General features: G+C 41.2%; 1 protein-coding gene across 1 annotated transcript in view; it reads right to left on the bottom strand.

Annotated features, from left to right (window-relative positions):
* Positions 1 to 4,673: 4,673 nt before the first annotated feature.
* Positions 4,674 to 27,131, bottom strand: part of commd7 (COMM domain containing 7) — a 68,857-nt gene continuing 46,399 nt past the window's right edge. The window contains exons 2-9 of the mRNA XM_060938058.1: positions 19,500 to 19,553; positions 19,291 to 19,393; positions 13,213 to 13,269; positions 10,073 to 10,110; positions 9,109 to 9,199; positions 5,906 to 5,955; positions 5,305 to 5,353; positions 4,674 to 5,015 (exon numbers count right to left, since the gene is read on the bottom strand). Coding sequence (XP_060794041.1) covers positions 4,939 to 5,015; positions 5,305 to 5,353; positions 5,906 to 5,955; positions 9,109 to 9,199; positions 10,073 to 10,110; positions 13,213 to 13,269; positions 19,291 to 19,393; positions 19,500 to 19,553 — 519 coding nt within the window. The 3' untranslated portion in view covers positions 4,674 to 4,938. The remainder of the gene's footprint in view (positions 5,016 to 5,304; positions 5,354 to 5,905; positions 5,956 to 9,108; positions 9,200 to 10,072; positions 10,111 to 13,212; positions 13,270 to 19,290; positions 19,394 to 19,499; positions 19,554 to 27,131) is intronic.

The raw sequence follows: 27,131 nt of genomic DNA, 5'->3' as shown, positions 1-27,131 counted from the left end.
CTGTGGTCAGACGAATCAAAATTTGAAGTTCTTTATGGAAATCAGGGACGCCGTGTCATTCGGACTAAAGAGGAGAAGGACGACCCACGTTGTTATCAGCGCTCAGTTCAGAAGCCTGCATCTCTGATGGTATGGGGTTGCATTAGTGCGTGTGGCATGGGCAGCTTACACATCTGGAAAGACACCATCAATGCTGAAAGGTATATCCAGGTTCTAGAGCAACATATGCTCCCATCCAGACGACGTCTCTTTCAGGGAAGACCTTGCATTTTCCAACATGACAATGCCAAACCACATATATTACATGTATTACTGATACAATGTATATTAAATAATTAAGTTTATAGTTCAATCATTCTCTTTAGTAGATAATTGTTTACTTGACTGGACATATAGTCCTTTTTAATTCAGTTGTTTTCTCTGGGATCTAAAATTTCTTTTTATTCAGTACATGCTTATTTGATCCCTTTAACTTGATGCAGTGTGATAAATATGCCTATTACAACCCCAATTCCAAAAAAGTTGGGACAAAGTACAAATTGTAAATAAAAACGGAATGCAACGATGTGGAAGTTTCAAAATTCCATATTTTATTCAGAATAGAACATAGATGACATATCAAATGTTTAAACTGAGAAAATGTATCATTTAAAGAGAAAAATTAGGTGATTTTAAATTTCATGACAACAACACATCTCAAAAAAGTTGGGACAAGGCCATGTTTACCACTGTGAGACATCCCCTTTTCTCTTTACAACAGTCTGTAAACGTCTGGGGACTGAGGAGACAAGTTGCTCAAGTTTAGGGATAGGAATGTTAACCCATTCTTGTCTAATGTAGGATTCTAGTTGCTCAACTGTCTTAGGTCTTTTTTGTCGTATCTTCCATTTTATGATGCGCCAAATGTTTTCTATGGGTGAAAGATCTGGACTGCAGGCTGGCCAGTTCAGTACCCGGACCCTTCTTCTACGCAGCCATGATGCTGTAATTGATGCAGTATGTGGTTTGGCATTGTCATGTTGGAAAATGCAAGGTCTTCCCTGAAAGGGACGTCGTCTGGATGGGAGCATATGTTGCTCTAGAACCTGGATATACCTTTCAGCATTGATGGTGTCTTTCCAGATGTGTAAGCTGCCCATGCCACACGCACTAATGCAACCCCATACCATCAGAGATGCAGGCTTCTGAACTGAGCGCTGATAACAACGTGGGTCGTCCTTCTCCTCTTTAGTCCGAATGACACGGCGTCCCTGATTTCCATAAAGAACTTCAAATTTTGATTCGTCTGACCACAGAACAGTTTTCCACTTTGCCACAGTCCATTTTAAATGAGCCTTGGCCCAGAGAAGACGTCTGCGCTTCTGGATCATGTTTAGATATGGCTTCTTCTTTGAGCTGTAGAGTTTTAGCTGGCAACGGCGGATGGCACGGTGAATTGTGCTCACAGATAATGTTCTCTGGAAATATTCCTGAGCCCATTTTGTGATTTCCAATACAGAAGCATGCCTGTATGTGATGCAGTGCCATCTAAGGGCCCAAAGATCATGGGCACCCAGTATGGTTTTCTGGCCTTGACCCTTAGGCACAGAGATTCTTCCAGATTCTCTGAATCTTTTGATGATATTATGCACTGTAGATGATCTCATCTCATCTCATTATCTGTAGCCGCTTTATCCTGTTCTACAGGGTCGCAGGCAAGCTGGAGCCTATCCCAGCTGACTACGGGCGAAAGGCGGGGTACACCCTGGACAAGTCGCCAGGCCATCACATGGCTGACACATAGACACAGACAACCATTCACACTCACATTCACACCTACGGTCAATTTAGAGTCACCAGTTAACCTAACCTGCATGTCTTTGGACTGTGGGGGAAACCGGAGCACCCGGAGGAAACCCACGCGGACACGGGGAGAACATGCAAACTCCACACAGAAAGGCCCTCGCTGGCCACGGGGCTCGAACCCGGAACCTTCTTGCTGTGAGGCAACAGCGCTAACCACTACACCACCGTGCCGCCCCGCATTGTAGATGATGATATGTTCAAACTCTTTGCAATTTTACACTGTCGAACTCCTTTCTGATATTGCTCCACTATTTGCCGGCGCAGAATTAGGGGGATTGGTGATCCTCTTCCCATCTTTACTTCTGAGAGCCGCTGCCACTCCAAGATGCTCTTTTTTATACCTAGTCATGTTAATGACCTATTGCCAATTGACCTAATGAGTTGCAATTTGGTCCTCCAGCTGTGCCTTTTTTGTACCTTTAACTTTTCCAGCCTCTTATTGCCCCTGTCCCAACTTTTTTGAGATGTGTTGCTGTCATGAAATTTCAAATGAGCCAATATTTGGCATGAAATTTCAAAATGTCTCACTTTCGACATCTGATATGTTGTCTATGTTCTATTGTGAATACAATGTCAGTTTTTTTGAATTTGTAAATTATTGCATTCCATTTTTATTTACAATTTGTACTTTGTCCCAACTTTTTTGGAATCAGGGTTGTATAAACGGCGACTCCCAGTATCGCCTCCCAAAATTATGATGATAATGGAGGAAGCTTGCCTACATGCAAAAACAGTAAAAACTTTTTTTTTTTAAACTAAAAAAAACCAAAAAACACAAATGCTTACCTGTGCAGTCTTTGAATCGGGAAACATTTTTTTTCGCTAGTTGCGAAAAATGGTCTGTTACAGTCGGGGGGATTGTTGTGTTCCATGAGAAATTGGCAGAACGTAACTTCTGCAGCCGTCACAGAAGTCTGGGCAGTCCGAGCTGATGAACTTAAATGACCGAGAAAACCATGTGCAACTATAAAACCACATAAATTGAAAATAGTTCCGTTTCATTGGCCATGCATATTTGAAAAAATAAATGGTGGATGCTAAGAAAATTTTCCTCGGAGTAACGGAAAAACATCTCTGATACAAAACGTTTTCCCGTATGAAAATCAGTGCATGCCGTATTAGCCAAAAATTGCATTTTCCCGTACAAAATACGGAGAAACCGTATAACTTGACATGTATGCAGACGGTTTACTTTTAGTTAGCTGTTAGATCAGTGGTCCTTTAAAAGTAAAGTAACTTTATTGGTCTCCCTAGGGAGAAATTTAGCTTAGAGTCAGGGAACATTGCTGCATCAAGAAAGGGACACAAACACACATCTAATTAACTAAAAGAACATATGTGCAATCCGGCATTTTTGCTCCAGGTGAACTGTGCAAATTTAAAATCCTAACATTGATACATACAAACAATTCAAACAAGTACCATTAATACATTCATACAAACATACCTACCTAACATCCACTCAAATAATATCCATACATACATACCCATCCATACGTCCAATCAATAACCTCTATACATTCCTAGATATCTCACAAAAATTAATACCACTCCTACAGTCATATATATAAATTACATTCATACATTTCCATACATGTACAAAAGAACCATAGTTCTAAATAACCTGTGCAAAATAGCCAAAGAAAGATAACACATTCTAGTCTTCCATCTATGCATACATACACCATCCATTTATTAGCCCACATACATTCACCTCTGATCATTCAGAAACTTAATTGAAAGAGGGATGAATGAATGTTTATACTTATGTTTACATACAGGGACATTATTGCCGCTTTTCCACTACCAACGCGGCTGAGTCGGGCTGAGCCGTGCCGTGCTGAGTCGAGCTGAGCGGGGCTGTTGGAGTTGCATTTCGACTACAACCGCGCTGAACCGTGCTGGCTGGAAGTGGGTGGACACATTGGGTGGAGTTAGCGAAAGTGGGTGGACGTCACGTGATGTCGTTAGGCGGTGCAAACAGTGACATCAGTGAGCTTTTAAGCGGTAGTCTCACGACCCGGATAGTAAACAATAAACATGGAGGACATGGAGTCGTTAGTGTTGCTGGTCTTGGTGCTGTGGCTTGTTGTCACCGACAACGCCAACAGATACTGGCAAGAGCGTATAGATGAGGCGAGGCGCATAAGGCTTCAGAAATTCTCGTAATTCGTAATTCTTCTTCTTCCGGGTTTACGGTGTTTACAGATCCCAGCGTGCTCGCGGGGCGTGTGTGGGCATGCAAGGACACGCCTCCTCACCAATCAGTGCACAGGGGAGTGTCTCCTCACGCCCCTAGCCCCACTCGGCTCGGTTTGGCTCGCTTCAGCCCCACTCCAAAACCGTGCAAGTTTAGGGTGCTGAGTGAGGCTGAAGCGAGCCGAGTCGTGCTGCTCTGAGGTAGTCGAAACCCGAGCCGTGTCGGGCTGAAGTGAGCTGAAAAAGGGTAGTGGAAAAGGGCCATAAATCTCCTCCCTGAGTGTAAAAGTATATATTCAGAATAAAGCACATGGGAACTGTCAGATAAAATACCTTTAGCCTGACTAATTACTGATTGCTCAAAAAGCTCCTGCGGATTCAGAGGGGCAGGAGTTCCCATGATCTTACCTGCTGTCTTAACCAAACTAGAAATCTGAGCCTTCGACTTTACTGTTAGATTTCCAAACCAACTGGAAATACCGTAATGGAGAATTGATTCTATTGTTGCTTTAAGGTCTAATTATGAGCTTTAAATCATTTTTAAAAAGATTCCAGGTAAAATGTACATCGTAAATATACAAAACCTTTCCCCATGACGGTACCACCCAAATGAGAATGAAAAATACAGACTGTTAGATTTAAACTTTTATTTCTGCGAGCTTCAGTCACATACTGGAAAAACTGGTCATGTACTGAATAAGTTGTTTTATTAAGTAAGTAGGTTTAATTGTATAAAAAACAAAAAATTAGTGACTCAAACAGATCAAATTGCACTGAAAGTTTCCTGTGTACAGAAAAAAAAACTACACTAATCACATATAGACACATATATTCATTCAAGCAACGCTGTATTAGTCAATATTAGAGGACTCAAGTGTGAACGGATACTGGTCCTCAGCTGAAGCAGTCCATATTGGCTTTGGCTCTTTCCATCTCATGAAGGAAGTTATAAAACTGGGGGAGAGTCAGTTCTGAAAGAGTACAGAATAAAGAAAAAGATCTACATCCATCAATACCAACAATTAAGATTAGAAATCGATTATGGACGTTAATATTTAAGACAAAACAATCATGTTCATAACTGGTCACATAATGAAACATTGGATGTTTTTTTTTCCCCCCTGTATAACACTAACACATTCTAAATAACTAAAGATCAGTAAAGCTCATAGCAGCAGGATACAACCCAGTAAACAGAGCACGACCAGTTCAATGGATTATGAACTTAAAAAAATATATTAATATACGTTTTGATCTTACCCATATACACATTTTCTGTTGTGTTGCCCTTCCTGAGCACCAGCTTAAGCTGTAGAGAATTACAAAAGTGACAAAGTATTTCTCAGGAAACAGGTTTAATAAAGTCAGTAAAGTGAGTGAATACATTGTAAGCAGGTTGACATTATGCTCATCATCAGGCTCAGTATCGAAACAAAGCGTTAAAAAGCAAGCCCCGCAGGCTATCATTCATGTGCGTGTCAGCTTTGTGTTTGGAGGTGGAGAGATCTTTATATGGTCAGGGTGAAGAGTGACTTACAGGTGAAAGACTGCTCTGAGGTCAGGAGAAACAACAACAACAAAGCAGCCTGTGCTGTGATCAGTCACATGAAACCAGCTGTAATGTGTGTGTGTGTGTGTGTGTGTGTGTGTGTGTGTGTGTCTGTCTTCGGGGTAGAACCTTGAGCACTAAGAGTTAGTGTTCTTTTTATCTTGTACACTGTGTATACCTTTTCTTCTTCTGTCCTTTATACAAGCCAAGGCCCAATATTTCTTTAGACTCTTTGTTTAAGTGGTCAAAAGAGAATGAACTACAGTGTAATCCTTTAGTGTGCTGGGTTTTGAATGAAGTGTGCTTCATTACCTGCAGGAAAATGTTTCCAGCCTTCTGTAGTTCGCTTGTTCCTACAGTAACTACAAAGGGAAGCAAAGGTTTTATAAGTAGCCTTCATGCACAGTAACTTTGTTAATCTCAGTTCAGTATTTATATACAAAGAACTGTCTGGATACAGAACTGATTAAAATATTGAGAATTCATTCATCACAGTACTTAACAAGAGTGCTCTGAGAGCACAGTATCCCTGGCAACTAGGCCATAACTCTGGTAAAATGCGACTGAATTGAACGAAACTGCAATATGCGTATTACTGACATATACAGTGGTGCTTGAAAGTTTGTGAACCCTTTAGAATTGTCTATATTTCTGCATAAATATGACCTAAAACATCATCAGATTTTCACACAAGTCCTAAAAGTAGATAAAGAGAACCCAGTTAAAGAAATGAGACAAAAATATTATACTTGGTCATTTATTTATTGAGGAAAATGATCCAATATTACACATCTGTGAGGGGCAAAAGTATGTGAACCTTTGCTTTCAGTATCTGGTGTGACCCCCTTGTGCAGCAATAACTGCAGCTAAAGGTTTGCGGTAATTGTTGATCAGTCCTGCACACCGGCTTGGAGGAATTTTAGCCCATTCCTCCGTACAGAACAGCTTCAACTCTGGGATGATGGTGGGTTTCCTCACATGAAATGCTCGATTCAGGTCCTTCCACAACATTTCCATTGGATTAAGGTCAGGACTTTGACTTGGCCATTCCAAAACATTAATTTTATTCTTCTTTAACCATTCTTTGGTAGAATGACTTGTGTGCTTAGGGTCGTTGTCTTGCTGCATGACCCACCTTCTCTTGAGATTCAGTTCATGGACAGATGTCCTGACATTTTCCTTTAGAATTTGCTGGTATAATTCAGAATTCATTGTTCCATCAATGATGGCAAGCCGTCCTGGCCCAGATGCAGCAAAACAGGCCCAAACCATGACACTCCCACCACCATGTTTCACAGATGGGATAAGGTTCTTATGCTGGAATGCAGTGTTTTCCTTTCTCCAAACATAACACTTCTCATTTAAACCAAAAATTCTATTTTGGTTTCATCCATCCACAAAACATTTTTCCAATAGTCTTCTAGCTTGTCCACATGATCTTTAGCAAACTGCAGACGAGCAGCAACGTTCTTTTTGGAGAGCAGTGGCTTTCTCCTTGCAACCCTGCCATGCACACCATTGTTGTTCAGTGTTCTCCTGATGGTGGACTCATGAACATTAACATTAGCCAATGTGAGAGAGGCCTTCAGTTGCTTAGACGTTACCCTGGGGTCCTTTGTGACCTCGCCGACTATTACACGCCTTGTTCTTGGAGTGATCTTTGTTGGTCGACCACTCCTGGGGAGGGTAACAATGGTCTTGAATTTCCTCCATTTGTACACAATCTGTCTGACTGTGGATTGGTGGAGTCCAAACTCTTTAGAGATGGTTTTGCAACATTTTCCAACCTGATGAGCATCAACAACACTTTTTCTGAGGTCTTCAGAAATCTCCTTTGTTTGTGCCATGATACACTTCCACAAACGTGTGTTGTGAAGATCAGACTTTGATAGATCCCTGTTCTTTAAATAAAACAGGGTGCCCACTCACACCTGATTGTCATCCCATTGATTGAAAACACCTGACTCTAATTTCACCTTCAAATTAACTGCTAATCCTAGAGGTTCACATACTTTTGCCACTCACAGATCTGTAATATTGGATCATTTTCCTCAATAAATAAATGACCAAGTATAATATTTTTGTCTCATTTGTTTAACTGGGTTCTCTTTATCTACTTTTAGGACTTGTGTGAAAATCTGATGATGTTTTGGATCATATTTATGCAGAAATATAGAAAATTCTAAAGGGTTCACAAACTTTCAAGCACCACTGTAACAAAGAAGCCTGTCAAGTTTCGAGAAGTTCCTCCAAAAACTGTGAGAGGAGTTGATTTCAGAAGGTGAGTACCCTTCCCGGGACGGACGGACAGACAGACAGACAGACAGACATCGCAACAACATTTTTTTTCCAATCTTTTTTGTGTTATATATAAATGTATATTTATTTAAATGACAGTTATTTCTTTTTCGTTATTGTATTTTATTTGTATGGCTCTTTGGACCATCCTGTAGGACAAGTGATTTGTGGGTTAGGCACTTATAAGCTTAGCTTCAGCCTAAACCCTTTTCAGTCAGCCACAGAACTGTTGTGTTTGTGGTGACTAAATTGGCTTGTATTATACATATACTGCTGCTGTTGCTGACAGAGATAAATAAATAAATAAATTCATTCATTCATAATCCCCCTTCGGGCCTTTCGGCCAGCGGGGGATAAAAATTGTGAGGGAAGTTGATTTCAGTAAGCAAGCACACCTTGATGAAATTGCCAAAAGTTTGTTAATAATCAAGGGCATAACTCTGGTAAAATTTGCCCAAATTAAGCAAAATTGCAATATGCGTATAACTATCATATAACAAAGCCTTTTGCCAAGTTTGGTGAAATTCCTCCACAAATGGTGAGAGGAGCTGATTTCAGAAGAACGTACACCCTCATGAAATTGCCAAAGTACAAGTTATTTAATCAAGGGTCAAAACTCTGGTACAATTTTCACAAACAAAATTAAATCGCAATATGCGTATTACCGTCATATAACAAGGCCTTTTGGCAAGCTTTGAGAAATTCATCCAAAAATTGTGAGAGGAGTTGATGTCAGAAGGCAAGCACACCTTCATGAAATTGTCAGAGTACAAGGTTGTTAATCAAGGGCCGTAACTCTGGTAAAATGTGACCGAATTGAACAAAATAACAATATGCGTACTACCGACATATAACAACGCCTCTTGTCAAGTTTGGTGAAATTCCTGCACAAATTGTGAGAGGAGTTGATTTCAGACAGAAAACACACTCTCATGAAATTGTCAAATTATAATTTTGTTAATCAAGGGCTGTAACTCTGGTAAAACGTGACCGAATTTAATGAAATTGCAATACGCGCATTACTGACATATAACAAAGGATCCTGCCAAGTTTCATAAAATTCCACCAAAAATTGTGAGAGGAGTTGACTTCAGAAAGTGAGCACCCTTCCCGGGACGAACGGACATCGCCATGACATAATCCCCCTTCGGGCCTTTCAGCCAACGGGGGATAAAAATAGCATGATACATTTTATCCCAGAATCTATAATTACTTACCGCCAAATTTCCATTCCATATCCACCAGCTGGTTGACCATCAGTGTCTGTGCAACTGCAAGTCTGGACAACGCTGGGTAGTGAATCCTCCACTAAGACATGAGACGCGCACACAACCCATATCGCACATTATTATATATACAGGACACTTCTTCGATGGAATAAAAACATGTATTCTATTCCCTTCTAGCAGGTTTCATTCATTTGGTTTGATAACATGCAATATTGCTAGCTTATCCTACGTGTATTACGTCACTCTACCCAATGGAAAATAAGCATTGAATATGGTTTACGATATTGCATGGTTGTCAAGACAACATGATGTTACATGTCAGAGCTGATGGGAATAATCAACGAGAAAGTTTTCTGCTGCGCATACGCAGAAGCATTTCTTTGTTTGCCGGCGGCACCAGCAATAAACTGTCGCAGTGAATTAAAAACGCCATAAGATACATATTACACGTAAAACTTCCGTGCTACCGAGCAACTGTGACAATTTGTAAACAAACATGGTCACCAGGTTTGCTTCGTTAAATATGGAAAATTTAGAACTTTGACTTTTTACACATACAGTGGCTTGACACCCCCCCCCGTTCTTAACTTTTTGTAAAATCTATAATTGTTCCATCAAATGTGTATTATAATAATAATAAATAATAATGGCTGGCATTTTTTCATGGTCTATCAGATATATTCCATTCAGCTAGCATGATATTGAACTCATCTTTGACTCGTTCAGTATCATGCTGGCTGAATGGAATATATCTGATAGACCACTCAACACCAGCCAATATTATTTAAACATATTTGGCTGTGTCAAATATGGTATAATGCCAACCGTGTCCCGTGGTTCAAGAAATCCAGTCATATTTTTATACAAGTTGTCCGTATACTGAGAAACTAAAAGATCTTAGTGGTGCCATGTATAGACAAAGCGACACAATGTTTCTTTGTAAATGAGTTACCTGTTCAGAGAAGTGACTGGCCTTATCTTCAGTCAGCCCTATACAGTGACACATGAATCAGAGATTAGCATTATTTCTATTAGCATTATTTACTTTTGCCAAAAAAACCCTGACTTTTGGTCAAATTGTGCTGCAGATTCAATATCTGATTGAGGTCTGGGCTTTGACTGGACCATTCAGGTTGTACATCTTGAACCACTCTTGTGTACTGCTGGCAGTAGTATCCTTAGGGTTGTCTTGTTGGAAGGTCAAGCTCCACCCCATTCGTAAGTCTTTTGCATACTGGAATAGATTTTCCTCTAGGGCTGCAATATATTTGGCTCCGTCCATCTTGCCCTCAGCCCCACAACATGGCGCTACCACCACCATGCTTTACTGCTGAGAAGGTGATCTCAGGGTGATGAGCAGTGTTGGGGTTTCATCAAAACATAGTGCTTTGTGCCAGAGGTCTGAGGTAAATTTTGCTCTCATCAGAACAGAGGAATTATTTTACACATTTGTTGGATCTCCAACATGTCATTTGGCAAACTCCAAACAGGAATTTATACATCTTTCCATTCTTCCAAGTTGCCATTCTTGCCAAGTCTCATCTTCATCCATAAAACCCAGATTTGTGGAGTGTCCTTGCTATATTTGTCCTGTGAACAGTTTCTTTCAACTGATTGGTGGAGCTTCCCTTGGACTCTTTTGTTTGATTATTTGACTAATTCCCTCCTTATCCAGTACATGGTTGTGACCTTTTCTTTTGATTGTTTAATAATGTGCTTGACATGGTGCTTAATCGGATGTTCAAAGATCGGGATTTTTGAATCATACACTCATTGATACTTTTCCAGAATTTGTCTCAGACTTGTTTTGACAGGTCCTTGATCTTCATGATCTTGTTTATTTAGATTTCTTGGCAAATGGCTGCACCAGAACTAATTTAGGGGTTTCACAATGAGGGCATACATTTTATATATGTAAATAATTTTACAGACTATACTGAATTTCCCCTCCACTTCATATAATAACATATAGTCCCAATTAAGTACCAGGTTGTAATACTACAAAATGTGGGAAAAGTTCAAGGGGAGTGAATTGTCATACAAAGCACTGTATGTTATGTGAACTACTTAAAACCACAGATTAATGTGACCTGTACACCAATGTTTTACATATTAGAATGTTTCTCTTTAAGGTGGTGTTTACATTAGACCGTATCCGTATCGTTTTCGTCGCGGATGCACTGTCCGTGCACATTAAAACGCCGGGAAACGACTCCACAGGCGGAACAGTTTGAATCCGCCAGGGCCCACGTATTCAACCCAGTACGTATCTGATCCGGTGCTGTGTAAACATTGAGGAACGAGGATACGCAGTGCTGAGCTCTAGCTGACGTCGTCATTGGACAACGTCACTGTGACATCCACCTTCCTGATTCGCTGGCGTTGGTCATGCCACGTTGGTCATGTGACGCGACTGCTGAAAAACGGCGCGGACTTCACTTCCTGCTATTTGTCCCGAATCACTGCTCGTGCGCTTCACTCGCGCGCTCTGTGAGCTGCGCAGGGCCGGAGTGCGCACCCTCCAGAGGGCACTCGCTGTTCAGGGCGGAGTGATTTGGAGCGCAGGATGCCTGCGGAGCCGAGCGTATCCGTGTATTGGCGTTGCTGTGTGCACGCGACTCGTGTATTGGCGTTGCTGTGTGCACGCGAATCGTTTTAAAAATGTTAATCTGATGATCCGCTGATACGGTCTAATGTAAACACCACCTAATACTGTTTCTCATGGCCATTTTTAAGAGAGTAGAGAGCAGTGAATAGGCCTTAATGAGCCAAATGACAGTCCTTGACTACTATTGCTGGGTTTCAGTCACATGACTTCTCGTAGCGGTTTTACCAGAAGTGAAATAGCTGGTGGTCTAAACGGCTGCCGTAGTGCAAACAACTAGCGATAACTTCTCAGAGCATGCTCGTAATCTAGAAGCCACTGCTGGCTTTAGATCTATTCAGAAGATTGCTATGTGCAATGGAATCGACCCCTACAGTCTGGGAAAGAAGGATTTGTTATACGATCTCGAAAACGACCCTTCAGTCGAGTTCTCCGACATCTCGAACTATCTGGTGTTGCAGACATCCTTCTACACCGCAAAACAGATGAAAGTGTGGAAGAGTATGGAGGCTTACAACTTTTTTTGTATGTGGCTGGGTAAAGGACCTCGGTATCAAGTCGCTGCCGAATAAATCCTGGATTGTTTTTGCCCGTGTAAGTATGTTTTTTTTTTTTCGCGTCTTTACAACGAAGTGCTGCAAGTTGAAGTGTAAACAAACAATAGTTCGCTTGATTCTCACTTGTGTTGGCTCTTATCTCTCAGGTAAATCATTCACAAAGATCATCAGAACCCCCTTTAAAGACCTGGATCTTAGGTAAACAAGATGGAGAAGTGATCACGGCGCATTGTAACTGTATGACTGGGTAAGAATTTTGTCACAACCTTCATGCATATGTACTTTGTGAGGAGTAAACAAAGAAACAGCTGGGGACTTCAGCGCTTCGTGACTTAAAAAAAAAAAGTACCATAAAATAACGACACATAGCAAGAAAAGTACTTGGAAAACACTAACAACATAGCTGAGAGGGATATACAAACCTTTCACGAAGTGATCACTGCAAACTCGAGCGTGCTTCGACTCGGCTCCCTTTGATTTCAGCGAGAAACTCAAAAGCCACCTTTCTCGACGTCTTTTTGTGAAATCCTGTCTTCGTTCACCCTTTTTTATTAGCTCACGGGGAACCCTGAAGAAACTTTTACCAGTTTCACGGTTTGATTGATTCGAACAACCTAAAACAATGCATGCGTAAGGCATTTTTCATGCGAGCAATGCACCTTCTCCGTACAAACGCTTTGTCGACTGAGCTTTGGTAGACCACCAACTAAAGTTTTGAATAACTAATGAGGCGGATGTGACGTCACGTGAAACCCAGCAATACTTGCTGCTGTAAGCAAAGCAAGTGAAGCTTTAAAACATTTATTCATGTTTTCATTGTTAATCTTTTAATTTATAATTCTATCATTTTTTTCTTCTTTTTTTTAAGCAGATCAAGTGACGAGGTCACAACTTTTGATGTTATAAATTACTGAGTTAAAAAAATCATACCAAGTGAGATCAGGTCCTCTTTTACCTGCTCAGCTGACAGGTTCTTCTTCATAGCACCTGAGAGAAACACAGAGTTAATAATTTCCTTGCCCTGTAACAGAAATGTCCTTAACCTGAATGACAAGATCGACTAAGTTCTGCTGGACTCAATCATGCCAGCTTCATAGATCAATCATTGTAGGATTACTTTCTCCTCCATTGTTTTAAAAGTAGACAAATATTATAATAAAAAAAAGACATTTGGGTATTTTATTGTGTATGTAACAATACAAAATACTTACAGTCCCATTATGGTCAAAATAAAGGCTCTTTCTATATGTTAATATAATACGTATACATTGACTGACTGGTTCCTGGCTATGACGTTGAGTCCAGATTATATTCAAGAACAACTCAGACAAACTTAATGAAAAACGTAACAAAAACAAACTCTCTCGGATTTTGATCATTTCTGTCCTTAACATGCTTAACAACAGAACGCTGAAAATCAGACCTTGTAAATGTATAATTTTGGAAACCAGGTAGTGGTAGGAAGTTTTCCAGTAGGCTATAAATGAGAAACCAGAGAAAACAACTTTGATTTTTAAATCTGGTTTCTACTGCAGCAGTAAAAACTACAAAGGCGATGGTGATTTATCTGTCTTATTACATTTTCGTCGTAATGACGTCTTGCAAAGCTGCAGCACATACGGTTGTGATTTCCAAACTCATTAAAGCTGTTTATTTGTTTTTCGTTGCTTGTTTCACTTCCATAGTTTTCTATAGGTTTATTTTGTTTTCCTGATGCCGGCAAACAGAAATCAGAACTATGCTTCAGCGTAGTGTTGAGAAAAAAAACATTTCATTCAAGATTCAATAGTTTTATTTGTGAAACAGGCAGTTAGACTGTACAGTGAAATTCTTACTCTGTATTCCATCTGGTCACTATCAATACTGTACAGAAAGCATTAGAAATTACACTGTAGAATGGAGTATGATATATATATATAGACTATCAAGCCAAGTTCCATAACCTTGTCCATTAATAGGGAGTTGATCACCCTATAACAGCCGCCACTCTTCTGGGAAGCCTTTCCACTAGATTTTGGAACGGGGCTGGGGGATTTTTTTGCTCATTCAGCCACAAGAGCATTAGTGAGGTTTGACACTGATGTTGGATGAGGAGGTCTGGTGTGCAATTGGCGTTCCAATTCATCCCAAAGGTGTTCAGTGGGGTTGAGGTCAGGGCTCTGTGCAGGCTACTACACCAAACTTGGCACACCATGTTTCTATGGACGTCACTTTGTGCACAAGGGCATAAATTATCATACTGGAACAGGTTTAGGTCCTTTACACTACGTTCAGACTGCAACCTGAAACGACCCATATCTGATTTGCTGTGAAATCCGATTTTTTTGTTAGGCCGTTCACATTACCAATTATATGAGACTTGTATGCGATCTCCAATATGAACGGAAAACGACCCAAAAGTGTCCCGCATGCGCAAATTGACACGTAATAAGCACATCTACGTAATACGTAAACAAAAAAAAGCGCACTCTTCATGTTTAATGATTTCTTTTTTTGTTTGTTTGTTTGTTTAATTATCTGGTTAGTGTTAAAGTGTGAGGTCTCGTGTGTGTTTTTGTTTCTGAACTGAAATGAAAACGTGTAGCCTGGTAACGAGGGTTGACTCCTAAATGTCTCTCTAATTTCTATATAAGTGCACTACATGTTACTAGGAAGTAATGGATTTTTAAACTCTATATAGTGCACTCGAGCTTCAGTAGGCAGTCATTTGGGATACGGCCGCTGTATTACCAAACTCTTAATTCAGGCTTAATAATTTGCACATATTTATTTCGTCATATTAATAAACTTTTTCTACATTTTTATAAATATTTATTTAGATTGTTTATAGCCAGCTGAATTCTGCAACTTCTCTCAGCGCTGGCTCAAGGTGCAGAAACACCAGTGCAGTTTGCTATGGAGATGAGGCGAGACCTGGCGATGTGGTTTTTGTGGCGGCGGCGGAACTCACACAATAATCTGATTAATGTGGGCAGCAGACTAATGAGACCGAAGGTGTCAAATTACTGGAAATTTCCAGAACAATCTTATAATCTTGTAATACAGGATGGTTTAAGTTATAAATCAGTTATAGAAACTGTTTTATTTAATCAGGCTAACAGATCAACATCCAGGTCCCTACCAAATCCACCATTAGCTTGATCATTTCTATAAAAGTTTATTTAAATTCTGAAAACTGTACAAATGTTGTTGTTTTCCACCAAAGAGGCGGGATTAGCCAACGCAGAATAGTGACGTTTGTCTCTTGTTGATGACGTGTAGGTCGCATGAATGCGACCTGTCCGGTCAGACTGCAGTCGCATGTGAAAATATCGGATATGCATCGGATTTAGGACCACATATCCAAGCGGCCTGGGTCGCATGTGAAAAAATCGGATCTGTGTCGTTCAGATTGTCAATAACAAATCGGATACAGGTCGCATATGGGCAAAAAAATCGGATATGGGTCGTTTCAGGGTGCAGTCTGAACGTAGTCTTAGTTCCAGTAAAAGTGAATTCTTAATGCTAGAGCATTCAAAGACATCCTATACAACTGTGTGCTTCAAGTTTTGTGGCGACATTATTGGGAAGGGCCACATATGGGTATGATGGTCAAGTGTCCACATACTTTTGGAGATAGCGCACAGTATATTACAGGTACAAATTTGAGGTAGGAAGGGTTTAGTGCAATAAGACAGTAAACATGTACAGTTCATCAGACTGTATAAATATTGTGAAATGATAGATCAGTGGTTGAAAATTGCATTGTAGAAAACCACTGAAGTTCAGTGCCAAGCAACAAAAATTAATCCTTCCAGAAACTGAGCCGCAATCTTAATTTAGCCCAGCCTTTCTCAACCGGGGTGCCGTGGTACCCTGGGGTGCCGTCTGGCTTCGTTAGGGGTGCCGTCAAAAAATTATATATTCTAACACTGAAATAAATAAAATTAATTAAAATTCCAAAAAATGATAGCTACTGTACACTAATACAGATCATCGCCGCCTCATGCATCATCAAAATTTGTCTCACGGCCCCCTTTCCCATGTCACAACGTCACTGCCGGGGTCAGCGTATGGTCAGCGTGACTGGGTATATTTTATATGGGGGTGCCTTGAGAATTTCCATACTTCTGAAGGGTGCCCTGACTGAAAAAAGGTTGAGAAACGCTGATTTAGCCTATGATGAAAGTCAACCTTCAGGACATCATTTATCTGTTGGAACTTCATTTTGATTCTTTCTCACCAAGAGTAAGAAAATACAAGTACAGTGTAAATCATCTATCTTGGTATGTTATATTATTATAAACATATTACCACTAAAACATCCATCCATTATCTGTAGCCGCTTTATCCTGTACAGGGTCGCAGGCAAGCTGGAGCCTATCCCAGCTGACTACGGGCGAGAGGCGGGGTACACCCTGGACAAGTCGCCAGGTCATCACAGGGCTGACACATAGAGACAAACAAGCATTCACACTCACATTCACACCTACGGTCAATTTAGAGTCACCAGTTAACCTAACCTGCATGTCTTTGGACTGTGGGGGAAACCGGAGCACCCGGAGGAAACCCACGCGGACACGGGGAGAACATGCAAACTCCGCACAGAAAGGCCTCTGTCGGCCGCTGGGCTCGAACCCGGACCTTCTTGCTGTGAGGCGACAGTGCTAACCACTACACCACCGTGCTGCCCACCACTAACACAATCAAATCAAATTTATTAGGCTGAAGAAATAACTTTATTGTGCATGAAGCCACTTTCCATGTGTCATTTCAGTGTTTCCCCGAAGTTTACTGGTTTTTGGGGGCGTTTGCTGGATGAGGATGGTCACCTGCAGGACCCTTCCCTACGGCTCCTATTACAGAGCATTTGGACCTGAACAGTTAAAGGAGTCATATTTAAGTCTTCATATTTATTTTAGAACAATAATTAGAACGGCGGCACGGTGGTGTAGTGGTTAGCGCTGTCGCCTCACAGCAAGAAGGTCCTGGGTTCGAGCCCCGGGGCCGGCGAGGGCCTTTCTGTGTGGAGTTTGCATGTTCTCCCCGTGTCCGCGTGGGTTTCCTCCGGGTGCTCCGGTTTCCCCCACAGTCCAAAGACATGCAGGTTAGGTTAACTGGTGACTCTAAATTGACCGTAGGTGTGAATGTGAGTGTGAATGGTTGTCTGTGTCTATGTGTCAGCCCTGTGATGACCTGGCGACTTGTCCAGGGTGTACCCCGCCTTTCGCCCGTAGTCAGCTGGGATAGGCTCCAGCTTGCCTGCGACCCTGTAGAAGGATAAAGCAGCTAGAGATAATGAGATGAGATGAGAATAATTAGAACAATTTTTACAACAGAACTGCACGCCTGTTTTTTTGTTTTTCCCCCGGACCTTTAAATGTGTGTGGGTGTGTGTCCCCTACCATTATATTGGGGGGGAAAAACACTGCATTTAAATGGAGTATTTATTAAAATGGTTCCGATTATGACGTTTCAGTGAGCTTTCAATCTCAGAAGAGTACACCACACCATTACTCACATTTAAATACATAAAGATGTGAGAGAGAGAGATAACGCAGACGGTGTTAAACAGAACAGCCAAAGACTTGCTGTTCTTTGGTGACTCGGGTGACTCCCTGACCACCTTCAAGCGTAGACTGAAGACTCACCTCTTCAGGCTGCACCTCTCCCCTGCTTCCCTGCCCACTGTGCAACTGCGTATCGGTCTCAACCAACACAGGCTGTCAACTGTTTAGCCTGAGGTTAGTAGTTTGAGTTTTATTTTTCTCTATTTAGCTGCACTTTGTATGGTTGGTTTGTTTCCTTGACCGTTTGCTGAATATTGGTACTTCAGCAGAATATTACACTAAGTATTATTCTGTCACTTGTTCAGTTGGCACTAGAACTTTCTTGTCTAGAAGTTTAGCACTTCTTGTACCTGACTTTTGCACTCATTCTACGTCGCTCTGGATAACAGCGTCTGCTAAACGCCATGTAATGCAATGCTTTTGGGTTTGGCAGAAGGTGTAAACGGGCAATTCCATGTAAATGTCAACCTCACCATGCAAAAATAAAGCAACATGTAATTCATCAAAACCACTCCCAGAGATATCACCTAGGCCTGTATTTTACAGATGTGAATAAGTTGAACCAATTTGTCACAAGAATCGTTCCCTTCGCCTTAATATGTCAGTCTTTCTTTCTTATAATGTAAACCCCAAGCTAAAATCAACTTTGATCATGTACAATTCTATATTATTGCCACAAGCCACAGAAATGTATGCTAAAATCCACAAAACAGCAAAACAATAGCCATCCTAAATATTATTTAAGAACTTTGATAGTTTTAGCTGATATTTAGAGAGTTTTTCAAAGGGTTATGGTGGTTAAATTGCTGATTTTCTAAACATATGCCATGTCTATTTCAGACGCGTCACATCCATAACGGAATTTCGTCACATCCATAACACTGACTTTTCCTTCCGAAACTCTGCATGAAATACAAAATATTTTAAACAAAGATTTTTTAATATTCACCTTGGACCCCTCTATCAAATGGATATCTCCATTTCGACATTAGGTTTACAATTTCACAGAGTTTGATAAAAATGTACAGTCACCCAAGAAAAGTGATACTTTTTCTGTCACATCCATAACGCATCTTTTATTGGCATTTTCTGGCATGTCCGAGATGTACTATAGGATTTGTTCTTGTTCTATCACTTCTCCAGTATGGTACAGGTTTAAAATATGCAACACCTGTTTAAATACTGGGAGACAATAAAACATGCACTGGGTCATTTGTTGGCATTTTGAGTTCAAGTGTCACGTCCATAACGCTGGAATTGCTCATACACAGCAAGCTTTATGAAATTGTGATCAGCTCCAGGAAATTAATGGACTCGCTCGTTTGGGATGTTGAGTGTTTGAACTATAAAAATGACCAAAATACACACCTCTGTATAGCTAGTACTGGCTAACATAGACGTACAATTCAGCTGAAGGTCATTCGTTAGTGAACAAATTATGAGTGCAATTTGGGATTACCATGTGGAAGCAGCAGAATGCTCTTCATGAGGCCTCGAAGGGGACCGGCGCCCATGCCATTCTCTCCTGCAAATTCACTCAGCTGGGCCAGAAACCGCTCTGACTGAAGCGCGCACACACACACAAATGCAACAATCAATGTTTAAGCTCACACAATGCAGAAACTCAAATGCACTGAAATCTATTCTCTACAGGAAGGGCTTCCTCACCTCTTTAGGCTCCAACAGAAACTGGTACAATAAATCAGTCAAGCTCAAAAATTGCTGTAAAGAGCATAAAGGAAGGCAATTAATCATAACACAATGACTAGCCACTGATGTGTGTGTTTATATATACACACATACATGCACATAAACATAAATTAGACTTTAAAATGGTATCTTCAACCAATAAGTATACCTTTTCCTCAATCCTGCAGTGTCTGTGAGCCTGCTGGTCTATTATATTTTACTACACGGCTTCTGATTGGTCAACTGCAGCATTCTTTTTGTGATCTCAAGTCTTTTTATTGTATTTGGCATAAGACAGACAAACATACAACAACCCCAATCCCACCCAGCCCAACCCTATCGCACCACCAGATCTGGTATAAAAGTCTCATCTCATCTCATCTCATTATCTCTAGCCGCTTTATCCTTCTACAGGGTCGCAGGCAAGCTGGAGCCTATCCCAGCTGACTACGGGCGAAAGGCGGGGTACACCCTGGACAAGTCGCCAGGTCATCACAGGGCTGACACATAGACACAGACAACCATTCACACTCACATTCACACCTACGGTCAATTTAGAGTCACCAGTTAACCTAACCTGCATGTCTTTGGACTGTGGGGGAAACCGGAGCACCCGGAGGAAACCCACGCGGACACGGGGAGAACATGCAAACTCCACACAGAAAGGCCCTCGCCGGCCACGGGGCTCGAACCCAGGACCTTCTTGCTGTAAGGCGACAGCGCTAACCACTACACCACCGTGCCGCCCTGGTATAAAAGTAACAATAGTAAACAGTGAGATACATTATAACAAATTCACAGCAGTCAGATTGATACATATTAATGAGTAGCATGCTATAGATCAGGGGTCGGCAACCCTAGGCACGCGTGCCACAACTGGCACGCCGAGGAATTTCCAGTGGCACACTGACGATGATACACAAACCTAATTATTCAACACATTAAAAATGTTCAAACGTCATCTTGAACTGTCATTGGCTGTTGCATGGCGAGCCTGCTCTTTTAGCATGACTACACAACAATATAGCTCCCCCCTCCCAGTGTTGCCAGATACTGCTGACGTTTTCCATCCCAAAACATGTTCAAAACCCACCAAAAATGCACTTAAAACCGCCCAATCTGGCAACGCTGCCCCCTCCCCATATTTCTCACGAGATGGGCCCACTTGATGCAGCAGTTGCGCTAAGATGGCAAAGAAGCCAACAGTTCGGGCTTTCCTCTCCTCGTGGACCAAAGAATATGGGTTTGTTTCTCAGAGGGACCGTGCTGTGTGCACGTTGTGTTTTGAAAGTGTTGTGTGTCGAGCATCCAGTGTTAAACGTCATTTCGAGGCAAAGCACGAAAAGACTTTCAAAGATCAGGCAGATAGGGACGCATCAATCTCACGTGCAGTGTGCAGATATGGGAAGCAAGCCCACACTAACAGTCAGCTAAAAACAATGCCACTGAAGCTAGCTATATAATTTCTCACTGCATAGCTAAACATGGAAAGCCATTCACAGACGGTGAATACATTAAGGAGGCCTTTCTCTCCGGCTCGGATAGTCTTTTTGAGGGGCTGCCAAATAAAGAGACAATAAAATCAAGAATAAAAGACATGCCCGTATCAGCCAGAACTATTGAGCGACGAATTGGTGAAATGGCAGAAAACGTAAGGGTGCAGCAAACAGCTGGCATAAAAGATGCAGCGGTGTTTAGCATTGCGCTTGACGAAAGCGTAGATGTGAATGATGTGGCACGTTTGGCAGTGATGGCAAGATATTGTGATGTGACTGTGAGAGAGGAGCCCTGCTGTTTAAAGCCAATGAATCCTGCTGGGCATCTTTACCCGAAAAGTTCAACTGTGTTCGCAATATCGCACTGGCTTTATTGTTAGTGTTTGGATCAACACATCTGTTGCCCTTTTTCCACCAAAGCAGTTCCAGGGCTGGTTCAGGGCCAGTGCTTAGTTTGGAACCGGGTTTTCTGTTTCCACTGACAAAGAACTGGCTCTGGGGCCAGAAAAACCGGTTCCAGGCTAGCACCAACTCTTTGCTGGGCCAGAGGAAAGAACCGCTTACGTCAGCGGGGGGCGGAGTTGTTAAGACCAACAACAATAACAAAACCGCGAAAGATGGCCATGTTTAAGCGACAAGAAGCAGCAGCTGTACAAACGCGAAGTCATCCATTATTATTGTTGTTGTTGTTGCCGCTGCTGCTTCTTCCGTGTTGTTTTTGCTTCGATATTCGCGCCAAGGTTTATGTAAACGTAACGCCGTAACTTCTGTATACAGCGACGTAATGACGTGGCTCCGCTTAGCACCGCGAGCGATGGAAAAGCAAACTGGTTCTCAGCTGGCTCGCAAGTTGAACGAGTTGTGAACCAGCACCAGCCCCGAACCAACCCTGGAACTGATTTGGTGGAAAAGGGGTATGTGTGAACAGATATTTTCGCACATGAAGAATGTACTTTGCCCCTCCCGATGTCGTCTGACAACGGGCCATTCGGAAGCATGCGTCCAACTCAAAGTGACCAATCACCATCCCCACATCTCGGAGCTAAGTAAGGGGAAGCAGGGCCAGGGATCACATTGACTGATAGGCAAAACATTTATTTTGTAACAAGGCTACTTCAAATGTGCAGTTTATTGTTAAGCCACTTTATGTAGGCTACTTGTCAATGTTCTCTGACACTCATTATTTCATTTTTTTCTGTAGTTTTATTATTCATCAGTTCCATTTCCATTAGGCTGCTACGTCTTTATTGTGAATAACTTGGGCCTGTTACCTACTGAAAGATTTCGGATGTTATTTTGTGAATTTGTATAAGCTGCTTGCAATGTTGTTATCCAATGTGTGTGTGTGGGGAGGTGTTCTTAAACCTTGTGTGTGAGGTTAATGGCATAAAACAAGTGCAATGGTGTTTTACATTTGCTCAATGCATTAAATATCCATATCCGTCTAAAATGTGTGGCGTCTAATTACACATAGTTAACAACACCTATTTGAATGGCACACTAACTAACAAGAAAATTTCTAATTGGCACTACATGGCAAAAAGGTTGCCGACCCCTGCTATAGATGCTATAGATACTGAAATAACTATTAGGCACAATTTTTACAATATCTATATAAATTAGTCGTTTTTACCCATTTTAACCTTGAAATCAGCATTTTAATGATTACCCATAATGCATTGTTTATCGCGCTAAAACGTCATAAGACAGTGGAAATACTACCTTTACTACCTTCACATGGCGTCTTTCTCGATCGCACGTGCCTAGAAGCGTACCTTCTAGAACATTCCTGGGTGGTCACGGACTGTCACGTAGCCTAGTTCGGTTGTGAAACTCGCTAGGATGGAGTATTTTCGCGAGTTTAGTGGCAAACTTTTGCGCCGCAAATTTCTCTATTCTCAAAATTTGTAACCTGAAACCCTACAAGAAATGTTTCATAATGTTTGGGATTTTGAAAAATGCTTCTAGCAAGTTTATTTCGCTGTATTTTTCCGTGAAACTTGGCATAAATCATCCCTAAGTGATAAGCGTGACATTGTATTAGAAAACCCAAAATGTATATTTTGGTATGGGTCACGGAGTTAGTTGGAAGCGGGAGAAATGAGAGTTTCTCAACTACAGCAGCACTTCTCACCATAGATGGCTGGCGTGTTTCACAGCGTTTGGGATTTACTAAATCTCTAGATCTACTGAAGCTACGAGGATATAAATCACCAGGATTCTAATTTACTGGGTGAGAAGTATTATATATTTTTTTGAAAGGTTTATTCGCGCTACAAGTCCATGAAAGTTGGAATTGTTCGTGAAGGGGTTAGTTAGATTTTGGTAGCGTGACGTGCACAACAAGCAAAAGAAAAAACAAATTTTCTTCCGAATTTCCTTGCTTTATCAAAATTATTTTTTGATACATTAAAAGACTGTGTGTTTATAATATTTAAGCGATTTTTTATTATAGAGAATATTTGATCAAAACTTTCAAAACAGCATTCAAAGTGATTTTTCACGGGTGTAAATGTTACGCGTGACGTCCATAATTACGTTAAATTTTAAGAACTAAAATTCTGTTAAAAATTCTAGATTTGTGCCATCATTCTGGGGTTTTGCTGAATAATACTTTAGGGAGTTCTCTTACAATGCTGAAAATTCAATGAGTTTTGGTGAAATTCTAGAAAAGTTATTTACATTTTAAAGCGCCTGATAGCGATTGTGCTCACACAGCGTGCTACTCATAATTATGAATATACATACATATTGTACAGAACAGTATTTGACACTGCTACAGACACTAGTGAATAGACACTTAAGAGAAAAAACAATAAAAAAGGTTAAACAGATAAATAAAAAGAGGAGGAAAGCAGTAGGATTTATATCATTACAATGTCATTAGAGTCCATTTGTTTGACTAATGTGACAGGTTGCCAGATATAGCAGAATTTAAGGTTAATCACCCTGTATATGATATCGAATTTCTTCAAGTATTAGAGATAGTGCATGATATCATTAATCCAGTGTTTGAATGTAGGTGGGGCTTTATCTTTCCATTTCATTAATATTATGTGTCTGGCAAATAATGTTGCAAATGCTATCACCGTTTTGCTCCATTTGCCTATGCCTAGTTCTTCAGCTGTTACTCCAAAAATGGCTATTACTGGGGATGGGTCAATGTGCGTATCCAAAGCTCTAGATAAGAAAGCAAAAATTGATTCCCAGAACTCAGACAGTTTAGGACAACCCCAGAACATACACTACCGTTCAAAAGTTTGGGGTCACCCAGACAATTTTGTGTTTTCCATGAAAATTCACACTTTTATTTACCACCATAAGTTGTAAAATGAATAGAAAATATAGTCAAGACATTTTTCTGGCCATTTTGAGCATTTAATCGACCCCACAAATGTGATGCTCCAGAAACTCAGGCTACATCCACACGACAACGGCAACGAGATGTTATTTTAAAAAATATCGCGTCCAAATGGGCAACGATCAGTAAAATATCAGGTCCATATGGCAACGCAACGCTTGCTGAAAACGATGCAATACACATGCCACACCTCTAGGGGCGCTGTAAGACGGTCCCTTCGGAGACACCAGAACAATAGAAGAAGTAAGGACGCATGCGCATAAACTTATGTGCGAGACTTCATATTAGCCACAAAGTCAGAAAAACCTGTTCGTAAAATTACATTATAATGACCAAATACAATGAAAAGTATTTTTCCAGTCTCACCTGTGAAAGGTAATCCCATGTGATCTCGTTTGGACGGTAAACCTGTTGGTACAGTTAAACGCAGCACATGAATGAGGCATCTTTATTCTCCGCTTTGACCCATCCAATATGGCGGCGAGGATGACGTATGATTCTACGCGGAAGGCGGCGTCTTTAATGGTCCGGAATAAATTGAATGCTACACGTTGATGGATTAATTTGTTCTTCTACACCCTTTTTGAGGAATGTATTGTAGGACTTAAACCAACATCTGAAGAGGTGAGATCGCTCCTTTTTTTCCCTATTTTTGCTGGCGGGATTGACTCTGCCCTAACACTCTCTCTCTCTCTCTCTCACTTTGCACCATTACACAATAAATATTCACAGTGAAAATATTTTGTAAGCGCGTTTCATGAACCAAGTTATAGGATTTGTTGACAACTCGCATCGAGTTCGTTACACTTCTACCCGGCGTGAAGCACTGACAGTCATGTGGTTGTGACATCATCGTAAACAAATCTGTTCTACTCATCCAGACGACTTCGCAACGGCACCGTTGCCAGATCTTTCCACTCTGGAACCCGTTCTCAAAAGATTGCATTTTGGGGCACCCAAAACGCCGATGCCGTGTGGACGCCAGGCCGAAACGATAAACAATTGTATCGGATTCACCTGAATCCGTTGCCGTGTGGACAGGGCCTCAATCTGCTCAAAGGAAGGTCAGTTTTATAGCTTCTCTAAAGAGCTCAACTGTTTTCAGCTGTGCTAACATGATTGTACAAGGGTTTTCTAATCATCCATTAGCCTTCTGAGGCAATGAGCAAACACATTGTACCATTAGAACACTGGAGTGAGAGTTGCTGGAAATGGGCCTCTATACACCTATGGAGATATTGCACCAAAAACCAGACATTTGCAGCTAGAATAGTCATTTACCACATTAGCAATGTATAGAGTGGATTTCTGATTAGTTTAAAGTGATCTTCATTGATAAGAACAGTGCTTTTCTTTCAGAAATAAGGACATTTCAAAGTGACCCCAAACTTTTGAATGGTAGTGTATGTGCTAGTGTGGCTGGCTCAGCATTACAGTACATCTGTCACATGTTGGGTCAATATCAGATATTATTCTGGCCAACTTTGTCTTTGACCAGTGTAAACGGTGAACAACTTTAAAGCTGTGTTCACATATATACCGGTACGATAGTGGTATAACTGTATCGATACAAAGTATACCGGTACAGTTTAGTGCATCTGTCCACACTAGCGAGAAATGTTTGCGGTTTTCTTTCACGGTAGTTGAAATGCGCGTGCGCGAAATGTTTCCATGGTTACCGAGTAACTTCCTTCTGAAAATATGGCGGATGAAACAACGTGTGTGTGCTTTTTGTTGTCAATGTACAGTCTGTATTTCTGGTGGTCAATTATTCAGTTGAATCGTATAAAACGCGTGAGGCAGTTGAGAAAGAAACAAACTGTTCCTGGCATCTCTCGTCTCCCCAAAGCTCCAACAAACACATAACTTCGTCTTTGCTCCATGTAGCTCCACGGTCGTTTTGAGCCATTTTGACGTTTTATTTACAGCTGGAAAGCACGTGTGTATTGTATTGTATGAATAATCCGGAAGAAGTAGGAATGGTTCATTATATTTGTATCGATACAGAACCGCTTCATCTGTCCACACTACAGCGAAGTGCTACAGTATCGATACTGTACCGGTACGAAACCCATACATTTGTGGGTTTCGTACCGATACAGTTATACCACTACAGTACCGGTATAGTTGCTAGTGTGGACAGGTGTTGCGGTACAAAAGTAGTATCGTATCGGTACAAAATCCCTAGTGTGGACAGGGTATAAATTGAGTAACAGTATGTCGGAGACAGATCGAGGATGCATGTATGTTTTTGAGAGTGGTCTGCCATTGTGTGTCTGGTGTTTCAATGTCCAAGTCCTCTTCCCATTTGTGTTTCAATGCTGTTAATGGTTTCAGATTCTCCACACTAAGGCCCTGTCCACACGGCAACGGATTCAGGTGACTCCAATACAATTGTTTATCGTTTAGGCCTGGCGTCCACACGGCACCGGCGTTTTGGGTGCCCAAAACGCAATCTTTTTGAGAACGGGTTCCAGAGTGGAAAGATCTGGCAACGGTGCCGTTGTGAAGTCGCCTGGATGAGTAGAACGGATTTGTTTACGATGACGTCACAACCACATGACTGTCAGTGCTTCACGCCAGGTAGAAGTGTAACGAACTCGATGCGAGTTGTCAACAAATCCTATAACTTGGTTCATGAAACGCGCTTACAAAATATTTTCACTGTGAATATTTATTGTGTAATGGTGCAAAGTGAGAGAGAGAGAGAGAGTTAGGGCAGAGTCAATCCCGCCAGCAAAAATAGGGAAAAAA

Source organism: Neoarius graeffei, chromosome 13 (genome assembly GCF_027579695.1).
Source record: "Neoarius graeffei isolate fNeoGra1 chromosome 13, fNeoGra1.pri, whole genome shotgun sequence".
Taxonomy (NCBI): domain Eukaryota; kingdom Metazoa; phylum Chordata; class Actinopteri; order Siluriformes; family Ariidae; genus Neoarius; species Neoarius graeffei.
Note: the sequence above shows the minus strand (reverse complement) of the source record. Positions and strands in the feature narration are given on the sequence as shown.